Below are 24,077 nucleotides of genomic sequence, written 5' to 3' on the forward strand. Positions count from 1 at the left end.
TTTAACAATCTAAATTGCATCCAGATAGTGTAATTCATCATAATTAATTCCATCTTAAATGTTAATCAAAATGAGCTACATGGGAGCAGTAGAAAGAAAACTGGAGAGAAATCTTTCGAATCTGACTTCAGAGCTCTTGTCTAGCTTAGTTTGTATTTCTGGCAAACGGTCTCTCACAGATCTATTTATAGCTGCAGCTTCAGCTAAGCTACTTTTTATAAATGGGCTTGCTATCTCTTGGTGCTTGCACTAAACTACAAAAAAGCGCTTGCACAGTAGCAAATGTGTCTCTGCATAGGAAGCTGATGTAAGGCGGCTGTTGGATTTTCAATTCCACTGCTCGCTTATGCTGCACTAATTTGGCCTATGCTACAGAAAGAAGAGGATCCTAATAGGTAGAGGAATGTTATTAGATAGGCAGATGGAAATTGTCATGAATGATTAAAAAAACCACACACCCAAGCCTGCAGAGTACAAATGCCTTCACACTGCACTTGCAAAGAAGCAAGAGGCTCTATGTTATTTGGTGCATTACTGGTGGGAGAGCAGTAGCTGTACAGTAGGAATGGGACTTTTAAATCAGTAGGCCTGATTTATTGCTTGGGCCCAAGATGCCCAGAACAATTGGTTGTGAAGATTTCTGGTACTCTGAATGTTAGCATTTTTAAATAAATCTTGGATGTTCAGTAAAATTCAAGATGCCTAAAAGTGCTGTTGTGAAAGTGCCTGTCAAAAGATACCAGTAGCAATGATAATAGCAATGCTGTACCTACGGCACATTGGTTCTGCAGCTGTGGTTACAGAAAAGACAGGTTAAACCAAACCAAGCCAGTCACAGATCCCCCAGGCAGCACAGTAAGAAGCAGCATGGGCATAATTATGTGTATATGTAAAAGCAGAATAACCATTGAAACTAGGAGCCAGGCGCTACTAGGGCAGAGCAGTTTTAGAGTCTGTTGTTGGAGATTTGGACCCAGGAGATGCTTACTTTCAGTGTCCCCTACACAGGTGTTTGTGTGCGAGAGGCATTTCCAACTGCATTGCCAGAAATTACTAAAAATTCCATTAAAACCTGTGCCCAAGTGGGTGAGGAGGTGCTGGCCTGAGACCCCAAGTTCCTTAGCACTGGGGATCCTTGTTCTGACAAAAACTGCACGCTTCGGTGTGGTTTTATTCAACTTCTCCACTTAAAAGGGGATTTCTGGATTGCTGCGAACTGCCACGGCAGTCAGTCAGCTCCTTTTCGGCCGGGCTGTGCTCCAGCCTTCCTCCCCAGGATCTGTACGTGATGGGGGCGCTGGCCGGGGGACGCTGCCGGAGCCCCGGGCCGGGCCGCAGGGCTTGCTGCCCGCTGAGGCGGCAGGGTGGCCGCGGCTCCAGGCTGGGCCCGGAACCTTACTGCGGGGTACCCGGGAACTCACACCGGCAAGTTCAACACCGCCCTGCGGGAGCGCCCTGGGCGCCGCCGGGGCCGCAACCACCAGAGCCCAGCCGCGCCGCGGGGCCGGTTCACGTCGGGCTGCCTCAGGCTCGGGGTCGCGCCCGGGAGGGGCTTGGCCCGCTGCCCCCCGCGCCGGCAGCTCGTTTGGCGGCGCTACGGGACACCCTGCCGGGCCCATACCCCCGCCGCCCGGGCCCTCCCCCCGCCGCAGGCCACCCGCGGGCGGCGGCAGTGTTGCCGGGTAACGGCGGCAGCATGGCGGTCCCCGGCCCAGCTGCGGACCCGGTGACGGGAGGGCCGGGACGGCCGGAGGAGGCACCCGGTAGCGCGGCAGGAGGGAGGCGGCAGCCTCCCTTCTCTGCCCTCTCCGCCTTCAGCCACGTCCCGGCCAGGCGGGAAGGGCCTCCGGAGCTCAGTTACTTCCACCGGCCGGCCAAGGTGAGGGCGGGAAGGCGGCGAGCCGGGGCGAACCGGGGCCTGGCAGGGCCGCAGGGCCGAGCCTTCCCCTGGGTTTCTGTGCAGCGGTGCGTGGTCCCTGTGCAAGGGCGTCGTGAGGGACCTGGTCTGGCAGATGCCTAAGAAAATCCCACTAATATCTCAAAGAGCAGCAGAAACACCATACGTTAGTGGCGAGTAAGGCTATCTCGTGTCTGAACAGCAGGTTTCATCTGGAGAGGCCTTTGTGAAGTGTAATGAGTGTTTGCTACTTCTGGATGTAAAATGAGGGTAATGCCTTCCACTGGATGGCAAGGGAGACGTGGTTTGCCAGGGATTAAAGACCAACCAAAATGGGAGACATCTTTAGGGAGAACACTAGGAAGGGCATCATCTGCCACTAGGGCTGGATGCAGCACCTTTGTTTTTTCTGTTAATGCACACTCTTGGGAACCCTTTAAAAAGAAAGTGCTTTGTTTTCAAAAGGTTTTCAGTGTGCACTGCACAACTTTTCTGTATGCTCAGCTTTAATAAAGAAAATAGAGCTACTCAAAACAATAACAGCAATATATGCCTTGATAACTGAATGCTTCTGAAGGTGTTGCACTAACATGTGGTAACGCAAGCAGACTAGTAAGGTGCCTTACTCCTCAATCTCTGCTGCATTATATCACCCTTTTTCCTCATTCTCTCTGTCCTCATATTTAAAACCAGAAATGAAGACAATCTTACACCTTCAGCCTCAGCTGGGCTACACTTCCTGGGTGCAAACCTTTTTCTCTCTGAAAAGTGTCATATGAGACATTGAACTTAACTAATTTTTCCTCCAAAAAAATAGCATGAAAAAATTCTGAAATGTTTGTTATATCAATGCAATGCATCAATATTAGGCAATGTGTATTTATTTATAACAATAAATACACCCCACGAATGTCCTCCCCACCCAAGTGATAGGCTGCTGATTACACAGAGCACTGGGCAGCAAGAGGACTGGTGGCTTGTGAGAGTTTGCAGGTCTATAGTCCTGGAATGTGGGCAGGTTACAGACCATAGTACAGCACTGGGTATTAAAGGAACAGCAAATTTCCTGCATTGACGGGGTGACCCTGCTGAAAGACAGGTAGACGTGTAATGTCAGACCCTTGCGTGTTGATTTCAGCATTACCTTGGGAAGGTGCTCTGAGCCAAAGGCAAGCGGGCACAGTCAGCGCCCTACTTAACAAAACATGGTAGGGAGAGCACAAGAGTAAGGCTAGGGCAGGTCAGAGGGCTGGCATGGTGCACTTGTGACTGGTGGAGCTCTCAGTCTATCCAATTTGCATGTAATTAGCAAACATATGGTAGAGTTTTTGCTTACAATATAAAGTCTGTTTTCACATTCCCAGTGACCTGGTTTGTGGAAAATGCTGCTCCAGTGGCATGGAAACAAAAAGCGGTAACAGCTGTTTAATAGGTTTCTTCGCAGCACAGGCCATGGCCACAGGGGAGGAAGCAGATTCAACCCATTCTTCTGTCCAATTAAGGAATTAGATAATTTGAATTTTTTTATTTATACAGGAAAAGGAATTTCGTTCCTTTTTGCAGCTTAAATACTTAAAACCAACTCTGTGTCAGAGACTGAAGCAGAGAGAAATAAAATGAGGATGCGCTCAGCAAATGGCCAGAAGCCAGAAATTCCTACCTTTTAATCCCTTAGCCTACAGTTCCTCCCTTGATTGCTTTACATCAGTTACTGTAGATAGTTTGTGCAGTATTTCTTCTTCTGTGGCATGGAGAAAGCTATTACCTATTTTATGTGTGTCTGGAATGTTAATGAATGTTTGCAAAGTGCTTGGCTTTAGTAGAGTGCTTAGCTTCAGTTGCAGTACACAGAGGATGCCCACTCTGAGTGCAAATTTATTATCTGCTCTGTGTGAGCCCCTGGCTCTGAAGGGTTTAAGAAACAGCTCACCACCACCACCACCACCCAGGCCAGCTAAGTCAGCATTTGACAACAAAGAGAAACAACAGCAAAAGTTTATAAGTGTATTGAGCACAGAAGCGTTTCCTCTACGCATCTGGCAGAAGATCTTAAACAGACCATCCAGGACAGGGCTAGTGTTTAACATAACAGGCTGGCTACCTATCTGTGAGTTTCAGAAAGGGTGACTTATCCGCTGTTACACAGGTAACGAATCATGGACAAATAATACCATGTGATTAAAAACGAAGGAGCAAATAACATTCCCAGTGGTTAGCACAAATCAGATGCCCTCTAAAATTCTGAATGAAACTGGTAGTGTGAGGAGGAAAGGAGAAGCAAGAAAACACAGAACAATAGTAATAGTAGCAGTAGTAGTAGTAATAATAATAATAATAATAGTAATAATAGTGACAAATTAGATGCAGGATGCTCTTGAACATGCCTGAAATAATTCTCTGGGGCTTGATGTTTTCTGAGAAATGATGGGATGGATAGGTTAAATATCAAACCACCTCTCTCCTCTTGGCAGAACCAAGCAATGGAGATACCCTTCCAAATGAAGCCTGTGATTACAGCAGTGCCTCACTAGCACTCTTAACTATGGTTTCCTTTCAATGGAACCATTATAGCCTTCATGACCTGCCCTGACTTGACTATTTTTGGAGGATAGCATTGTAAATTGTAAGACTCAAGATACAGGAGTTTTTCAAAGGCTAAATTTGGCACACTGTAAAATTAGAGGTAAAAAAAAGCCCAACAAAATGCACAATTTTTCAAATTTGTAGTCAGCCCTGCACAAAACCAGTGATTGATTGACATATTTACCAGAATATAGACCTTTTAATAAAGTTCATTAACTAACAACAGACAGCCTACTTCAACAGGGTATTTTGCTTTTGTTTCTTTAAAAACTTTTTGGTTTTGAAATTCCTTTGACTCCATTGATGAGAACTTCTTGATTGGATTTAAAAAATGCATTTGTTAGCAGATCAGATCCTTAATGTTGCTTATCTTTAATGTTGCTTATTTGGATGCAATTATGTCAACAGGTATCATAAATACTATAAAATTATGACTTGGGGTGTGCTGTATTTTCATATGTGACAGATACATGCATACTACTGGATCACAGGATTACCTGTTTCTGAACTCTTCTCAGTTCTGCTTTAATCAAAAATCAATTAGTGATTCCACTGCAGGATACCTTTGTCTTTTTCATAACAAATGAATCTTGAAAATGCCTGCATTCCTTTTACATTACAGTGCCAGATCATTTGACAAAAAGATGAAAGAAGGAGAATATGAAGTTCAGAAAGTTAAAACAAATAAAGCAGTTAAATTTCCTAAAGTTACAACAGATTACAGGGAAAAAATGAGGTAAATGGCTACAAGGGAAATTTCAGAGCTGAACAGACTTAAAAAAAGATACCACCTGTCATTAGGTAATTTTTATTGCTGACTGTTCCAAAGCAGTGACCCAAACTTGCCAATGGTAGCTCAGTATTATTACAATTGTCATCATCTAATGCTGTATGTGCACTGTTTAAGTATTGATTTGACTACAGATATTCTGTAACCTGTGAAGTTAAGCAATACTGTGAATTAACCATTTCCCCCCCTTTTCTCAAGACAGGAGATGTTTCCACATATGATGCCATTTTTAAAAGACCAGAGGGCTACAACAAAAATCTTCACCGATGCGACAGACAACATGCAAAGAGTCATGGTCTTAACATTAATGAGGAGGTAACCCTTTGATAAATTCGTAATTATCTTTGTAATTTTTGACATGGCTGGAAGCTATAGGCATTGTTTTACCCTATATGCAGCCTATATGGTAGCAAAGGAATCAGAAGGAGGACATTGTCTTCAGCTTCGAGGTTTAGGTGAATGCATTAGCCAGTGAAGACACCTAAATTAGCTCCTGCTCTTTGGCATCCTGTAGATTTCCGGGTGACAAGCTATATGCAAGTTAAATCATGGGGAAAGAGACACACAGCAAGGCAAACCCTCTGTTACAAAGCTTCAGGGTCACTGAGAGTGACTTCTGAATTGTCTGTGTCCCTCCAGAGTTGCAGTTCGAGTAGTCCTGCAGTATTTCTCTGATACTTGAAAAATCTCCCTGAGAGGTTTGGATTCAGGGGCTGCAACTCAAAACATTGTCCTCTGGCATCCACCCTCCCTGTGCCAGCACTGCTGAGAGAGCCCAAATCACTGAAGCTGGTTAGTTTGTTACGCAGACTTACACCAGGTTGCCCTACAGGAAGGAAGTTCATAGGGAGCTAGTGCAAAGGAGGGGTCAATCAGAAGACCATGGACATGCCTGGAAAACACTGGGCAGAGCATTCAAGGCCAGCAGAATGTGGGTTTGGTGTGCAGCCTGATAGCTAAGGGAGGATACAACCATGTTTTCGAAAAGCTGCCTTGAAAACAGAAATACTGTAATATATGTACATATATATACGTATGTATTTTTGCACACAGCATCTGAATAATACACATACATACACAAGTGTGTATGTATATACTTATATTTGTACACACACACACAGAGCCTACAAAAAACAAATGAAGCCTGTGTGTTAATGGCCCCATAATCCCAATTGGTTCATGGGATGTAAAGAGATAGGTAGGCTAGGAATGGCTGCCTGTACTGTTGATTCTATATGATAAAGATGGAAGAAGGAAGAGACAGACAAAAGTTAAAATTATTGTAATCATGGTGTAATAAAACAAAGGCCACTGCGTGTAATGAGTCTCACTAGCAGCTCTGTACACCAGACATTTCAGTGCAAGTGCATAGCCATTCAGCTCCGTCAGAGTGTAGGCAGTATTAGGTGCTCCCAAAGGACTCCCAGGAGTGCCCATTACCAATCACCTGCTCAAGTCTACTAACTCAGCTGCAGATCTCCATGAGGCTAAAAGCTATGTAAATGACTACTCCAATTAAAAATGAGTCCAAAACAAAGCCAACTCCCCTCCCCAAATACCAAGTCCAACCTCTAGCTGGGAAATTTGTGTAGAAACGGTTTATCAATGCAGAGTTAAGTTTTTTTACCGAGCTCTTGTGTTAACAAAAACTCACTTTCCTGCCAGTTTGCTTCCTAAAACAAACATGTATGGGCCAGAATTCATAGCAGCTCTGCTGGGCAGTGCATGCAAGGGACTCTGCCTGAACAGATGTCCCTTAATCCAGTGCTTTAATTAGCATGGAGACACATGAATCCCACAGCTGTTAAATGTTATAACGCGATCCTCCTGCACGTGATGACACCCAACACCGGACTTACCCGTAACTAAGTGCAGGTTACATACTCAACTCATGCTCTTTAATTACCTCAGTGGCCCTCACAGACTTTACATAATAATAACTATGTTATAAAACATAATAAATAAAAAGGCCACAATTGACATCTTTCTAGTACAACAATGAAAGCAGACAGGCTGAATTCACCACAGTACACTGCTTTCCTTGAAGTGGAAAAAAAAAAACCACTACAAGTAAGCCATTCATTTCCTGCAGAGAGCCTGGGTGTACCCAGGGAATCCAAGGCTACAGTCACAGGTACTGGTTTAGCTACACATCGCACAGCAATGGCAGCGGAGTGTTTGCACAAGGCTGCCATTGCTGATTTCAAGTGTTAATAGTGCTAGAATTACACGCTGCGAAGGCGTGTAGTGGGATGCTTCCTAGCCAACTGTTGGAAAATCTGAAATCTGCTGAATGCTGAACCCATAAAGATGAAATGCCACTGTGCACAGTCAGCGCTGTGCTACCAAGGATGCTGAAAACTGAATCTTAATTATTTAAAGGGAACATAAACTATTGGAATTTCATACTGCTGCCCATCATTATCATTGTAAACCCTGTATTGCTAGCAGTCTTTCTTGATGGTAAAAAGACTGTCATTTCTCCTTTTTCAACATTTAACCACAACTGGGGTAGGGGAGGGAATGGTCTTATTTTTTGCCTGCCACTCCTCTTGACTTGTTTTTTGTTCTCATGGGGTTAAAAGTTGATGTACTGAATAGCTTTTAATGGAGTGGAGCAAGGTAGGCAGGAAGGGTTGGGGAGAATCTTGGGGGACGAATGGGTGTTTTGGTATGGATATTTCTGTTGGGTTTTGTTTATTTGTTTGTAAAGGGTTTACAGCATCTTCCCAAGAATGTCAGGTCTAGTTCTGCCCATGAGTCTGGAATGTCTCTCAGCTGACTGCCCTGCTATGAGAACCCTCGATCTGTGCTCCCACCTGCATCCTTGCAGGAAATGCAGGGGCTCATGAGCTTCATGGGTGCTGTCATAAATGGTGATATGGCTCAGACTTGTGTCTGTTGTAGCAAAGAATCATTTGTTGGTACTTGAATTGTAGTGTTGTGTCCATGGCCTAATACATCTCAGACTTTTGGCTAGGGAAAGAAAAAAATATCCTGTCTGTGTCTGTCCCTTCTGAGTGCAGAGCTGCACATTGCTGTAGCACAGGAAGGAACTGCAGATTGCAGATTGATTGCACAGTCACTTAAAGTGCAGTTTACCAAGAACAAGCTTAAAATAGTCTTTTCTTGGTTGGGTTACTTTTCACAAAGACCATTTCCTATCATTGCAGAGCAGTCATTTCTGTAATCTTACAGCGACAAGCATTTTTAGTAAAACCTTTCACTGTACAAAAAAATACAGTAGTATATGCTTTATGTACTTCAGGGAAACCTTGCATGGACTAGTGGTTGCTCAGGGTTTCCTTTAGGCTTTGATTTTTTCTATGTGGTGCTTTCACTGAACGGTGCAAGCAGGGTAGGTGTTCCTGTAACAGGGGAAACAAATCAGATCTATCCTATTTTTCAAATGAATCATGCCAGTCAGTGCACAAGAAAAATAAGAATGAAAATAAAATCTGTGTCACTTTGCCGTAACAGCATTTAGTTTGCCCATAATTATATATATAGTAATTGTGTTCGTGTGTATGTGTGTGTAAAAAATTATCAGTCCACAGTAACTCATGGCACACCACCATACATTATCTCCCTGTCATCTAGTTATACATTCATGATTTATTAATATACATAAAAAGCTAGGTCAGGGATGGAACAGTGAGAGTGTAGATCACTGCTAAATAAATATACATCCGTATAGCAGAGGCTATACAGTTGTCTTGTTATTTTGCCCCTGGCCACAGCATATTTAGCAATAGAAAACTGCCAAGTATTCACTCTGATTTTTTTACAAGGAGACTTTTATATTTTCACAGGAAATGGCAAGACCTGTTGCTGTTTTGTCATCTTCAGAGCATGGGAGACGCATAAATAAGCCCATAGAGCAGCCAATCAGAGATCACACAAGGATTAATCATGTGCAGGCAGAATTCTACAGGAAAAATGGCATCACCTGCTTATTGGAGAAACCTTCTCCAAGCCTGGATCCATGCTAAATCTCTTGTATCTGTCATTGCCAGAAACATTTATGTGGAAAAAAAGCCACTTTGCATCAAAAAGCAATGTGGTGCTTTTTCCTTTACATTTTAGTTAATGAGAATGATTTGGATTAAAAATAGGATGAAATAGCAGCTGTACTTTTCCTCATGCTGATTCAAATGCATGTCTTCTCCGTACAGTCTTGTAAAAATCTTACAAAGAGCAGCATCAGCAGGAGCTGAACATTTTATGCAGCAACATTGGAAGTGAAACCTGTTGGGTCAACAGCTGTCTCTGTGCAACTTCAGGCAGAGCTTGTACATAATTATTCACAGACTTAACATTTAAGCAAGTCTGCTCCTCAAGGTATCAGTGGTCATTGACTTCTTAATCCTTACAGCGTTACTACAGAATTGCAAGGTGTCATTTTATCTGCACAATGGCTGCAACAGGGTTTCAACCTAGATTTTCCAAAATGGATGGGCTTACCCATAAATGGGAAGAAAAGAAATTATCTGACTTCCAGAAGAGCTTTAGCAGTTTCAGTAGACTTCAAGTGGAAGTCAAGTTAAAGGGAACTTCTGAGGACTTAGCATTTAAATAGACAAAATCTGGGCTTAGCTGATTGCAGACATCCATTTATCTAACTTTCACTATACAAATGGTGTCTGAGGGATTAATCTGTTCAAGAGTGTCACAGGAATCTTTAGTTCTCTATCCAATGCTGAAAAAAGTAAACAACAACAAAAAAGTAATACTAGCAGAACAAGCACTAAATAGTTTGGTAGAAAGGATGGGGAAAAAAAGGATTTGAGCAGTAGTCATTTAAAAAGCCTGTTTAGAGTAATTGTCTAAACCTGCTTAAACATTTAGTGCCTTGTATTCTCACTGAATCCAGTACTAAATTTTTAAGGTCATTGCAGGAGAAGGAATACCTCCTGCAGGGTATGCACCAGTTTGGTTCTCAAGAGCCATTGATCTTGTTGTTTAAATCACAGGCAGTATTGTTCAAAAAGGAACAGCAGCCAGACTGATCATACCAGAGCAAGGACTGGAAGTCCACAGCATTGTCTGACACTGGAGTTCTGTCAGGTACTTACAAATAGAGAACCTGTATCACTTGTGAGCACAGTGAGTCTCCTCATAAAAAATAATAAAACCAAAGAACTTTTTAATCTGGGGCCTGGATAAGGAATAGCACAAGTGCAATCAATAGCACTTGTTTGGCCTGATGTGAGAAGCAGAGCACAATTCTGAGAGGTGTTTGCTACTTTCATTATTCATGACCTGCCAGTTCCTCTGTATTGAATGAGCTAGGGACAAGAAGGCAGTAACTGCTACATTCCATTTCAATAATAAATACTTTGTTAAACAAATCCAACAGCATTAAGGAATTAAGCATTTAAGTAATCACAGGAAGAACAAAGCGCGAAGGAGATAATGTTTTCTAACAATACCAGAATGCTTTTTAAAAAACCAGTATTAAATGTATACCAGCGAAGAATGAGGTAGAATATGGCCATATTCTAGGCAGGTTATTTTTAGTTTGGGACAGTCAGTACAAATTACTTCTTTCTAGTCTTACTACACTTAGCGTTTGAAAAACTACTGGAAATCAGATTTGTTTGAGAACACCACCACCTTCTGGCCTGTGTGAGAAATAGGCATCACCAGCTCACTTGCACCATGGAGAGTCATAAATCATCAAAACACCAGTATAAGTTTTCCTATCTCATTTCTTTGCTTATGTCGCTCCCCTTCTCTTTCAGTCCTTTCTCATCCCTCCTCGCTTTGAAGGCTTTTCACAGGTTGGTCCTCCTACTTGTTTCTCATTCAGGTCTGAGTGGTTGACTTTTTCCTTCAGTGCTCACTTTCAAAAGAATACCTTGAGGATTTCTTCTATCAGGGAGAAGTTCCTTATATATGTCTGCAAAGACATTTCAGTCGTCCTTCAACGTCTCTTTTGCCAGGATGACAACTGTTAGGTTACCTATGTGTTGTAAGCTTCCTGTTACACTGTTGGAAAGTACCTCATTACCTCTTGGTGCTCCCTCACCTGTCAGTGAGTACAGTGTCATATTACTGTGAGTAAGGGTTTTCACACATGCAACAAATTAACACTAACAGAATGCATGGTATGGTACAATGTAAATAATATCTTGGATCTGGATTTTGTATCCAAAAATCTCCAGGGATTGCTGGGACAATTAATAGACATCTGCAACTTACAAATTATTAACAGTAGCCTTGGAGGAGAAAAAATAGCCATGCTTTGTATCCACTGGTGAAATATACCGACTTCAAGGATGTAAAGTTTCACCTTTTTTTTTAATCAAATCATAACAGTTAAAATCAAACTAGGTGATGCTGGGAATTCTGCTTTTCTACTCATAAATAATAATTCCACACAGGACAGGAAGCACAAGCTAACCTGAAAATGTGTGTTACATGCCCATTCATCAAGTATACATTATGTGATTGGAATTAAGGCTATGTTATTTTCCTTTTGTCCATTTGTAAAGCAACACGCTGACCCAAGTTAGGGTCACCTGTTCTAGCTGAAGTGGTTACTGGTATCAGTTCTCAGTTCTACCCTTCTGCCAGAATTTATACCCATACATAAAAAAAGATGTCAGAAGAACTATGTCCTATGCACTTTAGAGCATAATGAGTTTCAGTTTAGGCTTCAACAACAGGCAGTAAACTGAAGGAGCTCTAGAGTGCATACATTTAGACACTTTACCTAAAACTGCCTCCAAACACAAAATTACATATAGCACATACCCAAACATCAGGTGGCTCCCACACAGATAGCTGTGCAAGTCCACTACCCTGTGGCAGCTGTTCTTCTACAAAGTAAAGCAAATCTTTTTAATAAAAAATCTCTCATTTTCTGTAAGGCATTGCTGTTTATTGAATAGCACTGTTAAGTATGAGCAATAAGCCAATACTGCTTGTGCAACTACTGTAAAGTTTAGTTTGCTACATGAACAGCTACAAGTAAATTGGACAATTTCTTCTTATACTGTCAAGAAAAGCCCTGATTGGTAGGTAGCATGGCACATTCTGTACATTCAGACCAGCCAGTATCCTTGAATAGTCACACCTGTCCATTTGCAGTTGTGAGTTAGAACCAGTGAAAATACAAAGGAAATGCAGCATTGACTGTCTGGCACTTACATCTGTTAACTTATAGTAAATACCAACACAAAACTTAAGAAAATATGTTGCTCTTTATTACTCTTTACATGTCAATTGTTCCAAATATTGGAAGGTCTCACATTCGGAAGGTCAAATGATCTTAGGTGGTGTTATTTAGAAAACAGAATTGAATTGTTTTTCCAAGCACAGTATTCGCATTTTATAGTACAGGAGGCCAACCTGTCATTTAATATTATTCTTCAGTGTCAGCAGCTGAGTCCATGTTATGAGGAAAGATTTTTTTGTGTAGGTATTCTGCCATTTTCTTGGAATTCTGTAGACTCTCTATCTCAAAAAATGGAATCTGGAAACAAAACAAAGATTGCTGAACTTACATGTTAATAAACAACTGGGTAAGGTTGATGTTCATTAAGCAGAAGTAAAACTACACATCAAAGATTTGTCCATTTTGAAATTAAACATTTAATTCTAAGCATATAATTGATCTGTAAATCATCTGAATAGAGATTACTGTAAAACAAAGAGTCATATCCATTATAGGTTAAACTAGGTTAAACATAATGGAATTAGGCTTATGTGGTAAGTGATTATATATGAAAATGTCAAAAATCTAAAAGTAACTGGTTTGGTCCAAAGTATGTTTAAAAATAGCCCTATTAATTCAACAGGTAAAATAAAGGATATACTCTGGTGTGAAAATGTTATTTATAATATAAAGCAGTTCTGGTTTTTTAACTACTCTTTTTAAAAAAACTTCGAATTCAGACCTTTTTGAAAAAGTATTTAATTAAAAATCCCAATTCTACTGAACTCTTAGACATTTTCCTTTAAGTCAAGATTTGGACCTTAATCACTGCAGAGAAGTACTCTTTCAAGCAGCCACTATTTGGTGGAAAACACAGGCAGAATACGTATCCGAGGAAGAAAAAGGGATTTCTGTAACACCCTCAGAAAGGCAAAAGCTAGACAGAGAGAACATAACACAGAAAGGACAAGAGTACATCTGCTTTGGGAAGTAATTGCAACTATAGTTTTAAGCATAAAATATTCATTTTTCACTTGTTTTGTTAGCCAGAGCAAAAGCAAACCTCTGGACTTTACCTGTACAACTTCATAACCAAGTAACTGAAGATGTCTCTGTTTAATAGCTTCTTTTCCCAATAGATTGTGGCTATTAACGCAAAATCTATTTTGACCATCAACACAGAGGGCAATTCTAAAATCAAGCACAAGTGTAGTATAAAAAAAAAAATAAATCAGTTATTTTAAACCCCACAGCTACTGCAGTTCTTAAGAAACATGAGACAATACCTCCCATCTTAGTCCCCAATACCTCTCAGAATTAGATGATGGAAGTTACCTAGTTCAGGTCAATTTAAATCACTCAGTTTAAAGGGTGAGAGGGGAAAAGCCCGAAGCTTAGTGAAATTGATCTGTAAAGCTTATTTATATGCTCTGAACAAAAATTACTATACAAGTTAATGAGAGCTTGACATTTTTAATGCTACTATTGGTAAGCTATTTTGAATTCTTCTAGTAAAAAACATACAAATACATGTCTCAGCTTGAAAACATTTCAGCAGCTAAATTAAACTTATTAGTGTACCTGTTAATCCTGTCAGAGTTCCAGTTAAAGGTAAGTTTAAGTTAAACCTGTACCTATGGATGGCAGCATCATGGATTAGAACTGTATTTTTTTCTCCTTGGTGATAAATATCACATCAACTTAAACCAAAATTTGTACATCCACTGTAAAAAAACCTGCTTATATTTTCAGTATGTTAAATATATTGTGACCTTATTTACACAACAGCTACAATTAAAAAAAAATCAAAGCCCATTCTTAAACATTTAAGCGAGGGATTTTTTAAAGAACCTGTATTAGTCTTGTGAAGGTTAAACTGGAGAAAATGTAACCTTTTCAAAGACTTTTGCTTTATCCACAGAAGGGCCATTGCAAATACTGTGCAGGCAGGTTGCTTAACTTTGTATCCAAGGTTTCTCGAAGTAATTGTTAACACATTTTTTAAACACCTATGCCTTTTTCAATAAAAACCAGCATCTGTAGCAAATATCCTCATTACACAGGATTCCTTACAGAAGTAAATCTGTGAACTCAAACCAGCTTAAACTGTCTTAAATCTATGCAGACATGCTCAATTAGAATTAATTTGGTTTTAGTTTGAAAATGAATTACAGAAGATCAAAATACATTACTATAAGCCAAATCAGGATCACTTTGATCCTGACTGTCACTGGATAGAGAGACTAATTGTCTGACACTGCATAGTCAGGGGGCAAAACAACGATGAAAAAGTAGAGATCTTAAATTTTGCCAACTTTTTCCTTTTGCCAGTGGTTTCAATGTGAAACCTGAACTTTTTTGAGGTCAATGGCAAAATGCCAATTAGCTTAAGTGTCATCAGTTTCACCCTGGACGTTCTTTATCAATGCTAACCAACATTTTACCAGTGGTTTCTTTTCATCACTTACCGTCTGTGTACCTCTTCACATTGGGCAGCAGGCAATACAAAACCTTCTTCATCTAATTTAATCTCAATATCTAATATAAATGAAAAGAGAACTGACATTAAAACTCAATTCATATTAAAAAGTTTACTGTAATTCTCATCCTGTTACAGTTCATTGTTTTACAAAATAAGTAAAATACTATCACAATACTTTTTTCTGAATCACAGAGGCTTGTAAACGTGTATAGGCTATTTAATAAATGAGTGATGATAAATAACACTTCAGCCTTTCATAACAGCTAACAGCAAAACAGTATTCCAAGTCCACTAAAACCCATAACATAGTTAAATGGCACTTTGCTGGGCTGGCAAGACCTCTGAACTTTGAGGGTTTAAGGAGGGAATATCTCTCTCTCTCAATGCCACCCCTGCTACACCCTTATTTTTTCTCACAGATTATGCCGATTTTCATATAGAGATTTGGACCTAAACCCTGCCAACTTCAACCCCATGTGGAAGCTAAAATGCAGAATAATTCTGGAATCATCACTCTCAGTTCCTATTTTTTTTTAAATCTCTCCAATGTCCATGGAGTCCAAGAGACCCTTCCCTCAACACCTTGTTGATCATGCACTCCTACTGGACACACATCTTTCTCCATCATTACCTTCCCAGTTTCCTTTGCTGGCACATGAAACACTGTTTTACTCACTCTTTCAGTCCACAAACCCGCAGTGACCACACATAATCAGTAGTTCTTGCTAAAGGGAGAGAGGCCAGCTGAGCAGGGCAGAGAGAGGGCTGACAGCCTTCCAGCTCTCCCTTTCTCTACTCACCACCAAAGCAGAGATCAGGCAAGTGGTATTGCCTCATTTTGATTTACATTATACAAATTGTTGGTAGGATAAGTAAAAGAGGAGCTGATAGTAAAAATACAGAACATAAAAGTTAGTAGCTATTTTCAGTGCAAACTGGCTGTGTAAATTCCAAGTAATACTGCAGTTCTTTTCCCTCCCTGTTCTTCCTGATTTTCAAAATGCATTTACTTAAAAGTTCCTATGACATCTCCTCATTGCAGACCTACAGAGTTTTGTATTCCAGTTTACTTTTTCTCTATTTGCACAATGTAGAAGGCCCACAAAGGGAATAAAATCAACTACTTTTTTATTTCTGGAACACAACAGAGCCTAAAGTTCTGACAGCATAAGCACATTTTTCATTATTAATCTAAAGAAATGTTGCTTACCAACTGTATAGAAATATGATGTTGATACCTCTGATGCAAAATATATTCTTTTTTTCAGCAAATAAAGTAATCCAGTCTTCACCCTTCTCAGAAGGTGAACATCCAGAGAACTGTGAGGCACGGGAAAGGCCTTTACTTGATACTTTGGAAGGAGTTTGGGACCCTACGTAATGACAGAAAAACAAATCAAACAAAAGAAAAAAGGGAGATAACATGTTCGTAATTACCTCACATTAATGTAGCAAAATGTATTCTGTGCATTTCAAAGCCATGTTTATTGAGAAACTTACAGTCTGAGGTCTGATCTGCTGGTAACTTGCAAAACCAAACCAAACCAAACCCAAAACAACCACCAGAACAACATCAGCAAGCTTCCATGCTATCGCCTTGAACATATCGTTCATGAGAAATACACAACTGCTCCCATTCCTCTACATTCAGGGGCCAACATCAAAGCGCCTGATCTCTTTTGTGCTCCAAGACTCCACAAATGAAACATAAAAACCAGAACAGCTGTTGGAAAAGTACTTGGAAATACACAAAAAGCACTTGATCTTGGAGCTATTCAGTTCCATCAAACATACAAATATATCAAGTCAATCAAACAAGTAGCAATGCTTCATGTTTTTACTGGGGGGGGGGGGGGAGGGGCGGGAAGCTGTTCCATCCAATTCCAATGTTTTTATGGGCAAGACTGTCCTGAACTAATTATCTGCACTGCCCTAATGACCTTATCACCTCTTGTTAACATTAGTTCTATTTTCATATGTACCATACCTCATAAAATGGACACTCCAGGGTAACAGTCAGAAAAAGCTGGGTTAGCTGGGACATAACAATTCTGTCCAAACCAGGTGGCTGAGCTGAAACAACAATATTCAGGTTTTCAGGTGCACCTTCAACAAAGTATCTTTACAGAAACCATCATGCAGATGTTAGGAAAAGCTGCTCAGTTTAACACACAGGGAAGCAATTTGATCATTATCATTTTTGATCATCGTTGAATTAACAGAAAAATCAGTTGTGAAATAACATAGTTATTAAAATGAGGAAATTATTTATAGAAATATCAACAAAAAACTCCATACAAGTAGCAAGTTCTTAGTTAAGACCGTCATATTCTTTCACACACACATGCACCCAAAAAAAAAAAAAAAAAAAAAAAAAAGAGTTCTGAGAGATGCAGGACGTTCTACAGGAAGGAATATGTTTGAGTTGAGGTCTTGGAAAAATATCCCATACCCTTATTCCCACAACCCCTTCTCCCCAAGTTATAAGCCCAGGATCTCATTGTTTTGCTCAGGTTTGGGGTGTTGTTTTTTGGGTTTTTTTAACCTGAAAAGTAGTGGATTAAAACGGACTAATTTCTGGAGATTTGTCTACAAGTGTACACTTGAAGTATCTTTCATGTTATACGCAAAGTATTATAGAATGTAGTGTAAAGTGCTGATTGTGCAGGTCCATCTTTTCAAGTTCCTGTTCTGAAATTTGACCACTCTACTGGGATGCCTTTATTGATTTAAAAGAACGTATCCACAGTAACTGGGTGCTGTGAGAACTTTAAAAGACATTCTGGTTTTTAGGACATGAGTGATGTCTGCTTCCTAAAAATCAAGCCCTTAAGGTATTTCATGCTGAACAGCTAAAAATTGAATGACCTAAGTTTCTAATCACTTTGAAAATTTGATCTTATATACAGTTTTATTAACAGAGCAATCTTAGCTGAGATCTTGAGAAGTCACTCATCTTTCTGGCATAGCTTACATATCTCTATAATGCTGCTAGATATCCTTTACCAGCTAATACAGAATTATTTAAAATCTGTAGCTTACAACTGTGTTGTTCATAATACATTTGTGTCCATAAAATGCTGGATTATGCAATAGTTAGAGCTAAGGATAGGCTATCACATGGAGGATATTCTAGAAATTTACTAGTCTGGGTTAAAAAAACAATTAGGTGGAGGCAGCCCTTGTAAACAAGACAGTCTTAGAAGCAGTGGGTGAGCAGACTCTGAGATCTCCTAAGATGGGATAAAACATGAGGTAGATTTTGTTACATTTTGTTACATTTTCCTCAGTACGGTACAAGGCCAAGGATGGGACTGTAGTGCTTGCTCAGAGGTAGCAGGGAAAGGAGCTCAGGGCAGGGAACAAAGATGGGCACAGGAAGCCTCCACCAGAAGAGTGCAGCTGGCAGACAGGATGCCAGTGGAAAGAAGCATCACATAACCATAACAGATTCTAGATTAGAAGTAATTTAAAAGCCACGATGAAGCGCCAGTCTTCATGCTTTGTTAAAACATATGTGTGCCTTAGAATTCAATTTACAATTTTACCTAGATAATTAAAAAAAACCATACCAGCCTATCCTTAACTGCTCACATTTATGATGCTATTAAGTTTTACTGGTTCAGATCTTGCTTCTATTTTAATTAAGCCAACAATTATGCACTGCAAGTTATTTTTTTTAGCTTTATCCATTTAGCCTTTCCAGCTTTCACAAGCTGATCATAATACAATATGAAAGAGAAATACAACCAAGTTGGATGCAAGAATATAACAAAACAGTCCTTATCCTGAAAGAACAGAAAAGTCAAGAGGACAGCACAAGGTCATACATGGTTCTACCTTAGCCCCACCAACTGCTGGACCTGTCACAGGCTAGTGGAAAGTAAGGAATAAAGTACTAGTCCATTGCCTGTAAGGGATTCCTTAATTGTATCATAAGGCAAAACAGTATTTGAAAAACACATTTTGTACTGCCTGAGATTTAGAGATGCTGTGTATATAATTGTAACATGTTCTTATCAATAATTGTAATTTAAATATCTTTTATCCCAATGCTACACCTCTCTAAACCCACTTCTCTCTAGAACTTGTACTAACCTTGACCAAAGTTTATAAGGTTATTTAGACTATTTTCAAACTCCTCTAAATGATTAAACTGAAAGATAACTGCAACTGTGACAATTAGGCAACAGTCTTTGGCCTCCTGATCGCTATTCTCCAGTCACCTTCATCAGGTCACTGTTGATGTGACAGATGAAAATGGTAAGGAATGGGCACTTGACAAAAGACACGCCACATAACAGACAGTTATGTGACAATTTTTTTTTCCCCTAGTCTGCTGTCCTGAGGAGCAGTTTTGCTCTGCCTGTAGCCTGCAGAGCTCTGTACTTGTGTTCCATCAACAGGTCACTGTTGATGTGACAGATGAAAATGGTAAGGAATGGGCACTTGACAAAAGACACGCCACATAACAGAACAAAATGTAGAACATCACAAGAGAAACACTGCTCCTTACCTTGAAGCTGTTGCAGAAAATAGGGACTAAATATTTTTGGCAGAAAATTTACTGGATAACGTTGAATAAGGACACATGAGTGCAGCAGGTTCACCAAGGTGTGAGGCTGAAAGTGATTAAGGTGAGTATGCAGTATGGTTTCAAGCTTCCTAAACAGGGAAGAAGCACTTGGAGGCTGATAGTTAAGAGTCCCAAATGGTATAATGTACCCAGCAATCTGGTCAGTGGTAAATCTGTCAGCATCAGCAATGAAACTTTCTGCGACTGCATCAAAGATGGGCTTAGAAAGGATCATCTTTCGGCAGCAATACTGCATGACTTTACTGACTGTTTGAGGATGCAAGGTAAAGATGGACTTGGGAACATGTGTTTCCAGTGCCTCTGTGAAAATTTGTTCACCGTGTCCGAAGTATAGGAAGGCTTCCAGTACATTTACCAGTTCATCATCTGTGAAATATGGAATATGCTTCACCGAATGTTTACACAGTGCTGTGACTAAGGGAACTGCCCGAGTCTGATGAAGAACCACCAGTGAATTCAGTATTATGCTTGTGGACTCTGGGCTTAGCTGGGAAACTGTGGTTAAAGTGACACTGTTCAGTCTGTTTAGCAAGTCTTGGTATTGTTTCCCTTCCCTAACAATCACCTGCAGCATCTTATAAACCATCACAATTTCCCTAGGGCTCCACTTCTCAATGTCTTTTTCTTGGATGTGGTTCATGATTTGTTGCAGTGTCGCACAACTTGGGCCCTCCAACTCCAGCAAACTCTCTCCAAGAGCACATAGATTTTTAACAGTCAACTGTCCTTTACCAAGCCGTTCCTCACCCTCTGAAAGCAACCTTGCCATCAGTGTACTCTGCGGATCTATACGTAGTTTTATCAAAGCTTGCAATGCATTCAGCAGCCCCGTGTTTGACAGTTTTGAGGATTCTAATTCAAACTGGAAGCATAATGCCCTGAAAACTTTGTTGTCTAACACTCCTTCAGGGTTTTTCAGACCATTGTCATCCACCTCAACTTCAGAAATTCTCTGCAGGGCTCCTGATGCCATAGTATCAGACATGACTTCCAGAGAGCTAAGGAAGTCAAAAATCTCTTTCGATGTACAAAGGCTGTTCAACTTCTTGAAAAATAGTTGTTCATCCATCCACACATTCTTAGATTCAGTACAGCTCCCAGTGTCCCCACAAAGACACACAGTTTCATTGAGAGACTGTAGCCACAGTTGAACGTGGTTTTTTCTACAAAGCATATACTGAGATTTGTCTTTGAAACACAGTGTCCTCATGGCTACAGAGCTACAGCTCTGGGGCTTTCGCTGCCCACTGATAAAGCTCAACCTTTTGCTTAGGGTTATCAAAATGGACCTGCTTGCTGGTGTGCTGGATGAATAAAACTGGAAACTCTTTCGGCTAATCAAAGCCATATTGGATCAAATGGGTTCTCAAAAGATACCTAGAAGAAGAAAAATACATATAAATACATTGTTTGGAAAACAGCACCGGTGTCTTTAAAAAGCAGCAAACACCACCACCACCCCGCAACATTTTAGCGGCTGGACACGACGGGGATGATCCCTCGCCCACGACCACCAGCACAAGGCAAATGCAGAGCCCCCTCCGCAGCCGGGGGTCGCACACACACGCGTTCTCCCGAGCAGGAGGCGCACAGCCACGCGTCCCCGCTGCCCCCGCGGCTGGGGCGGGCCGAGGGGGCCTCGCAGCCGGGGGTGACGGGCGAGCCTGAGGGGCCAGGCGGCTCCGGCGGGGCCTCTCCCACCCCCTCCGCCTCACAGGCCCCACGCCTACGGGCACGGCCCCGAAAGCGCTGCCGTGGGCCGAGGCGCGTCCCTCCCACCGCGGCGCCTACTGCTGCCCGCCGGGCCCGGGCCGTCGCGCCCCCTCCGTCCTCCTCCTTCCTGCGCCGCTGCGGGCAGCCGGCGGTGGCGAGAGTCGAGCCGCGAGAGCGCGGGCGGCCTCACCTCCGCCGCCATGACGGGCAGCGCGGGGGCTGCCGGGAGCTTCCGTCGCTCTCCCGGCGGCAGCCTCGGGGCGCCCCGCCGCCTGCCCCTGCGGGACCCGGCTCGCCTCACCCCGCCCGGCCCGGCCCGCCCCGGCCGCCTCCTCGCTGCCGCCCCGGACCGGCGCTGCGCTGCGCGGGCGGTTGCGGAGCGCAGGGTGCCGCCGGCGCTTTGCCTCGGGAGTCAGATTGGCGCCTGCGTACGTATGGCTCTGAAGCGCGTCCTTCAGCGCAAGTGACCGCGTCCCCGCGGGCCGGCGGCGGGCGGGCGCTCTGAGGGGTAGCCGGGGGCCGGGCGGGAGGCGAGGGGGCGCGCCCGGCGGCGCCGGCTCTCGGGGGGCTCCTGCTGCTGCAGCGGCGTTCGGGCCTCTGCTGGCGGCCTGCCTGCAGCTCCCTAAAGTCGCCGTCCTCCTCGGGGACAGCTCCCTCCCTTCCCAGCGCCGTGCAGGTTGGTCCAAACAAATTTTTCTGGACGGAGGTTCAGCCCTGGGCCGTGGAGGGTTTTACAAGCAGGTTTCATTGAAGTTCTTGTGGGTTTTGTATTTGTTTTGATCATAGAGTGAAAGCGATTCTCAGTAAGTCGCTCACTGTTAACAAAAATGGCATGGGAATGCCTTCGTGGCTGTGACAGCAGGGTCTTGCCGCCTGGTTTAGAGCCACGCTGAAGTGTGCAAAGCTGCAGCGGAAGTTTCTTGCGTTTTTGTCCTGTCCGTGGCCACGCAGTTTGACATCTGTGGTGGACCAGGCACACGAGGTACATAGCCTGGCCTTACAGTACGGCTGTGTCATTGCTGGGGCCAGCACGGCTGGCTCAGGGAATGTTCACAGGTGGCTTGTTTCCTCCTACAGTGTGTTCACTTATGGAGCTGATGGACTCCATGTTGTTCTTTTGCAGACCATTAGTTTTCTGACTTCCAAGTACTGGAGCAGATGAGCTATAATTTGGAATTTCATCCGTAGTTTCATGTTAAGCTCTGGTTTGAGCCAGCAAATCCTGGACTGTTTTCGCAGCTTAAACATTGTTTTGGTTTTTGACATGTGATTACCAACACATCAATGTGTTAAATGCTGCTGGTGTGGTACTATATTAAATGTAGATCTCTAGAAGGCTTGATAGTCAAGAACTATCATTTTTTTCACTCTTTATTCCAGCTGAACTCTCATCACATATGTGGAAGTGGCATATAGTTTGTGAAGAGTGTATAGTGCAGGAAAGCAAGAGCAGCATGAGCAGCAGTATGTTCATCTGAATGCAAGTGCGTTCCTGCTTTATGATTACATTCACCTGCAGGTAGGCATGAGTACTTTTCCTTTCTTGATCAGTTTCTGTGTGAAACTATTCTGGTTGATGACAAAGAGAAGATTCTCTCGCAGGGAGAAACTCCTCAACTTGTGTAGTTTGGAATGAATAAGGATCAAAATATTTTATTGATCTATTAATGAGAAAATTAACTGTCAGGCAGGTAATTTAACTGCTGATTAATCAGTTAATTGAACTATATTTTCAAGATCAACATCAATGCAACAGATACAATACTAGGCACTTACAAATTGTTACTAAATGTCTACAGATATTTAAACAGCCTCCTAGATCAAATTGCAAGGATTTATCTAATTGTGTCCTCTGCCCATTCCACAAGCACACATTTGCACTGTTACATAAACACATAGTCCTTTCCCTCAGGAGAGGATCTCATGCATCTCAAGCACTAATCCTCTCTACTAGCCAGGTGAATTCTCTTGTTTACACATGCCTGCTGTGGGAGACTCGGTTGCTCTGACTTTTGTGTCTTTATGCAGTCTACTAGTCCACACGCCAGTAAGAAAGCCCCCTGGCAAGGTCATATGTATACCCACAATATGGGTAGCTACTTTTTGCACCCTTTACTGTTACTGCACTAGCTGGAGTAGAAGCAGCTCACTGTCTTATGGGGAGGCTGCTCTCCCTGGCTTGGGCAAAGGTCATTATGTTGCTAGGGCAACACCTGTCCATGTCAAACCACACTGACTACTTTTCTTTCTGTTTCCTCTCCTCTCCCACTACTTCTGCAAATTTTAATGCTTGCTTATACATCCTCCCAAGATGACTCCTGTTTGAAGTCTATTGGTAATCCCCTGGCTATTATGTTGGCAGTTTACCCCTCAGCTTTTTCTGTATAGAAGGCTGCTGTGCTATGGTGTGGTCCCAGTGGAAACCTGATTATCTTTCTCCCTTTCTGAGGTGTGAGAAAGAATGTAGTAATGAAATGCTGCTTCGTCTTTATTTTCTCCATTTATAGTTGGGCATTGCCACCTGCTGTCAAGGGGAAAATTACATAACATGTGACTAGGATCAATATGTATTACTACAGGGATCTGGGGGTATTCAAATTATTCAAACTATTTCACATGAATCATGATAATTTGTATGGTATCAAATTTCTTCATATTTCTTTTGGAGAAGGAGGGTGAAAAATCACTTTGTGAATTGTTTTGGCATATGTATTTCCTGTGCACATGCACATGAGGCCAGTTATTTAAATGACTTTAATATAGCTTAACAGTCACTTTAAATAATATTTTTAGGTAATATAATGTAATACATTTAAAGTGAAAACTATAATGGAAAATGTCATAGAACAAAAT

At 41.9% G+C, this 24,077-nt stretch overlaps 3 protein-coding genes across 8 annotated transcripts in view; 2 read left to right on the forward strand and 1 right to left on the reverse strand.

The window, feature by feature from the left end:
• Positions 1-1,443: 1,443 nt before the first annotated feature.
• Positions 1,444-16,735, forward strand: CFAP90 (cilia and flagella associated protein 90). Its single transcript, XM_080381766.1, has 4 exons — positions 1,444-1,879; positions 5,469-5,585; positions 9,083-10,337; positions 16,183-16,735. The coding sequence occupies exons 1-3, from the start codon at positions 1,697-1,699 to the stop codon at positions 9,260-9,262; spliced, it is 480 nt and encodes a 159-aa protein (XP_080237892.1). The 5' UTR covers positions 1,444-1,696; the 3' UTR covers positions 9,263-10,337; positions 16,183-16,735.
• FASTKD3 (FAST kinase domains 3) lies at positions 12,460-21,531 on the reverse strand. 3 transcript variants are annotated; one of them, XM_080381764.1, is made up of 7 exons: positions 21,415-21,531; positions 19,431-20,888; positions 16,902-16,987; positions 16,125-16,287; positions 14,901-14,970; positions 13,509-13,623; positions 12,460-12,750 (listed from the first exon to the last, which is right to left on the reverse strand). In XM_080381764.1, exons 2-7 carry the CDS (start codon positions 20,857-20,859, stop codon positions 12,640-12,642), a joined length of 1,974 nt encoding a protein of 657 aa, XP_080237890.1. In that variant the 5' UTR covers positions 20,860-20,888; positions 21,415-21,531; the 3' UTR covers positions 12,460-12,639. The 3 variants fall into 3 exon arrangements, with proteins under 3 accessions (XP_080237890.1, XP_080237888.1, XP_080237889.1); XM_080381762.1 differs by having other exon boundaries at positions 21,303-21,446; XM_080381763.1 differs by lacking the exon at positions 21,415-21,531 and having other exon boundaries at positions 19,431-21,286.
• The window catches only part of MTRR (5-methyltetrahydrofolate-homocysteine methyltransferase reductase), a 32,744-nt gene continuing 30,179 nt past the window's right edge, over positions 21,513-24,077 (forward strand). The window contains exons 1-3 of one of the 4 annotated variants that reach the window (XM_080381760.1): positions 21,519-21,652; positions 22,011-22,206; positions 22,605-22,743. The gene's annotated coding sequence lies outside the window, so the exon portion shown is untranslated. Of the gene's footprint in view, positions 21,653-21,683; positions 21,901-22,010; positions 22,207-22,604; positions 22,744-24,077 lie in introns of those variants that run through there. The other 3 variants (XM_080381761.1, XM_080381758.1, XM_080381759.1) reach the window with 3 other exon arrangements.

Source organism: Falco punctatus (assembly GCF_963210335.1).
Source record: "Falco punctatus genome assembly, chromosome: 3".
Lineage (NCBI taxonomy): Eukaryota > Metazoa > Chordata > Aves > Falconiformes > Falconidae > Falco > Falco punctatus.

Excerpts from the sequence above, each read along its gene's own strand:
- CFAP90 (XM_080381766.1), top strand. The coding sequence starts at position 1,697 with ATGGCGGTCCCCGGCCCAGCTGCGGACCCGGTGACGGGAGGGCCGGGA. Across the intron at positions 1,880-5,468 it reads ACTTCCACCGGCCGGCCAAG|ACAGGAGATGTTTCCACATA; the intron begins GTGAGGGCGGGA and ends CCTTTTCTCAAG. Across the intron at positions 5,586-9,082 it reads GTCTTAACATTAATGAGGAG|GAAATGGCAAGACCTGTTGC; the intron begins GTAACCCTTTGA and ends ATATTTTCACAG.
- FASTKD3 (XM_080381764.1), bottom strand. The coding sequence starts at position 20,859 with ATGGCTTTGATTAGCCGAAAGAGTTTCCAGTTTTATTCATCCAGCACA. Across the intron at positions 16,988-19,430 it reads TTTTCTGCAACAGCTTCAAG|CTCAGCCACCTGGTTTGGAC; the intron begins GTAAGGAGCAGT and ends TTGTTGTTTCAG. Across the intron at positions 14,971-16,124 it reads ATCATATTTCTATACAGTTG|ATATTGAGATTAAATTAGAT; the intron begins GTAAGCAACATT and ends CATTTATATTAG.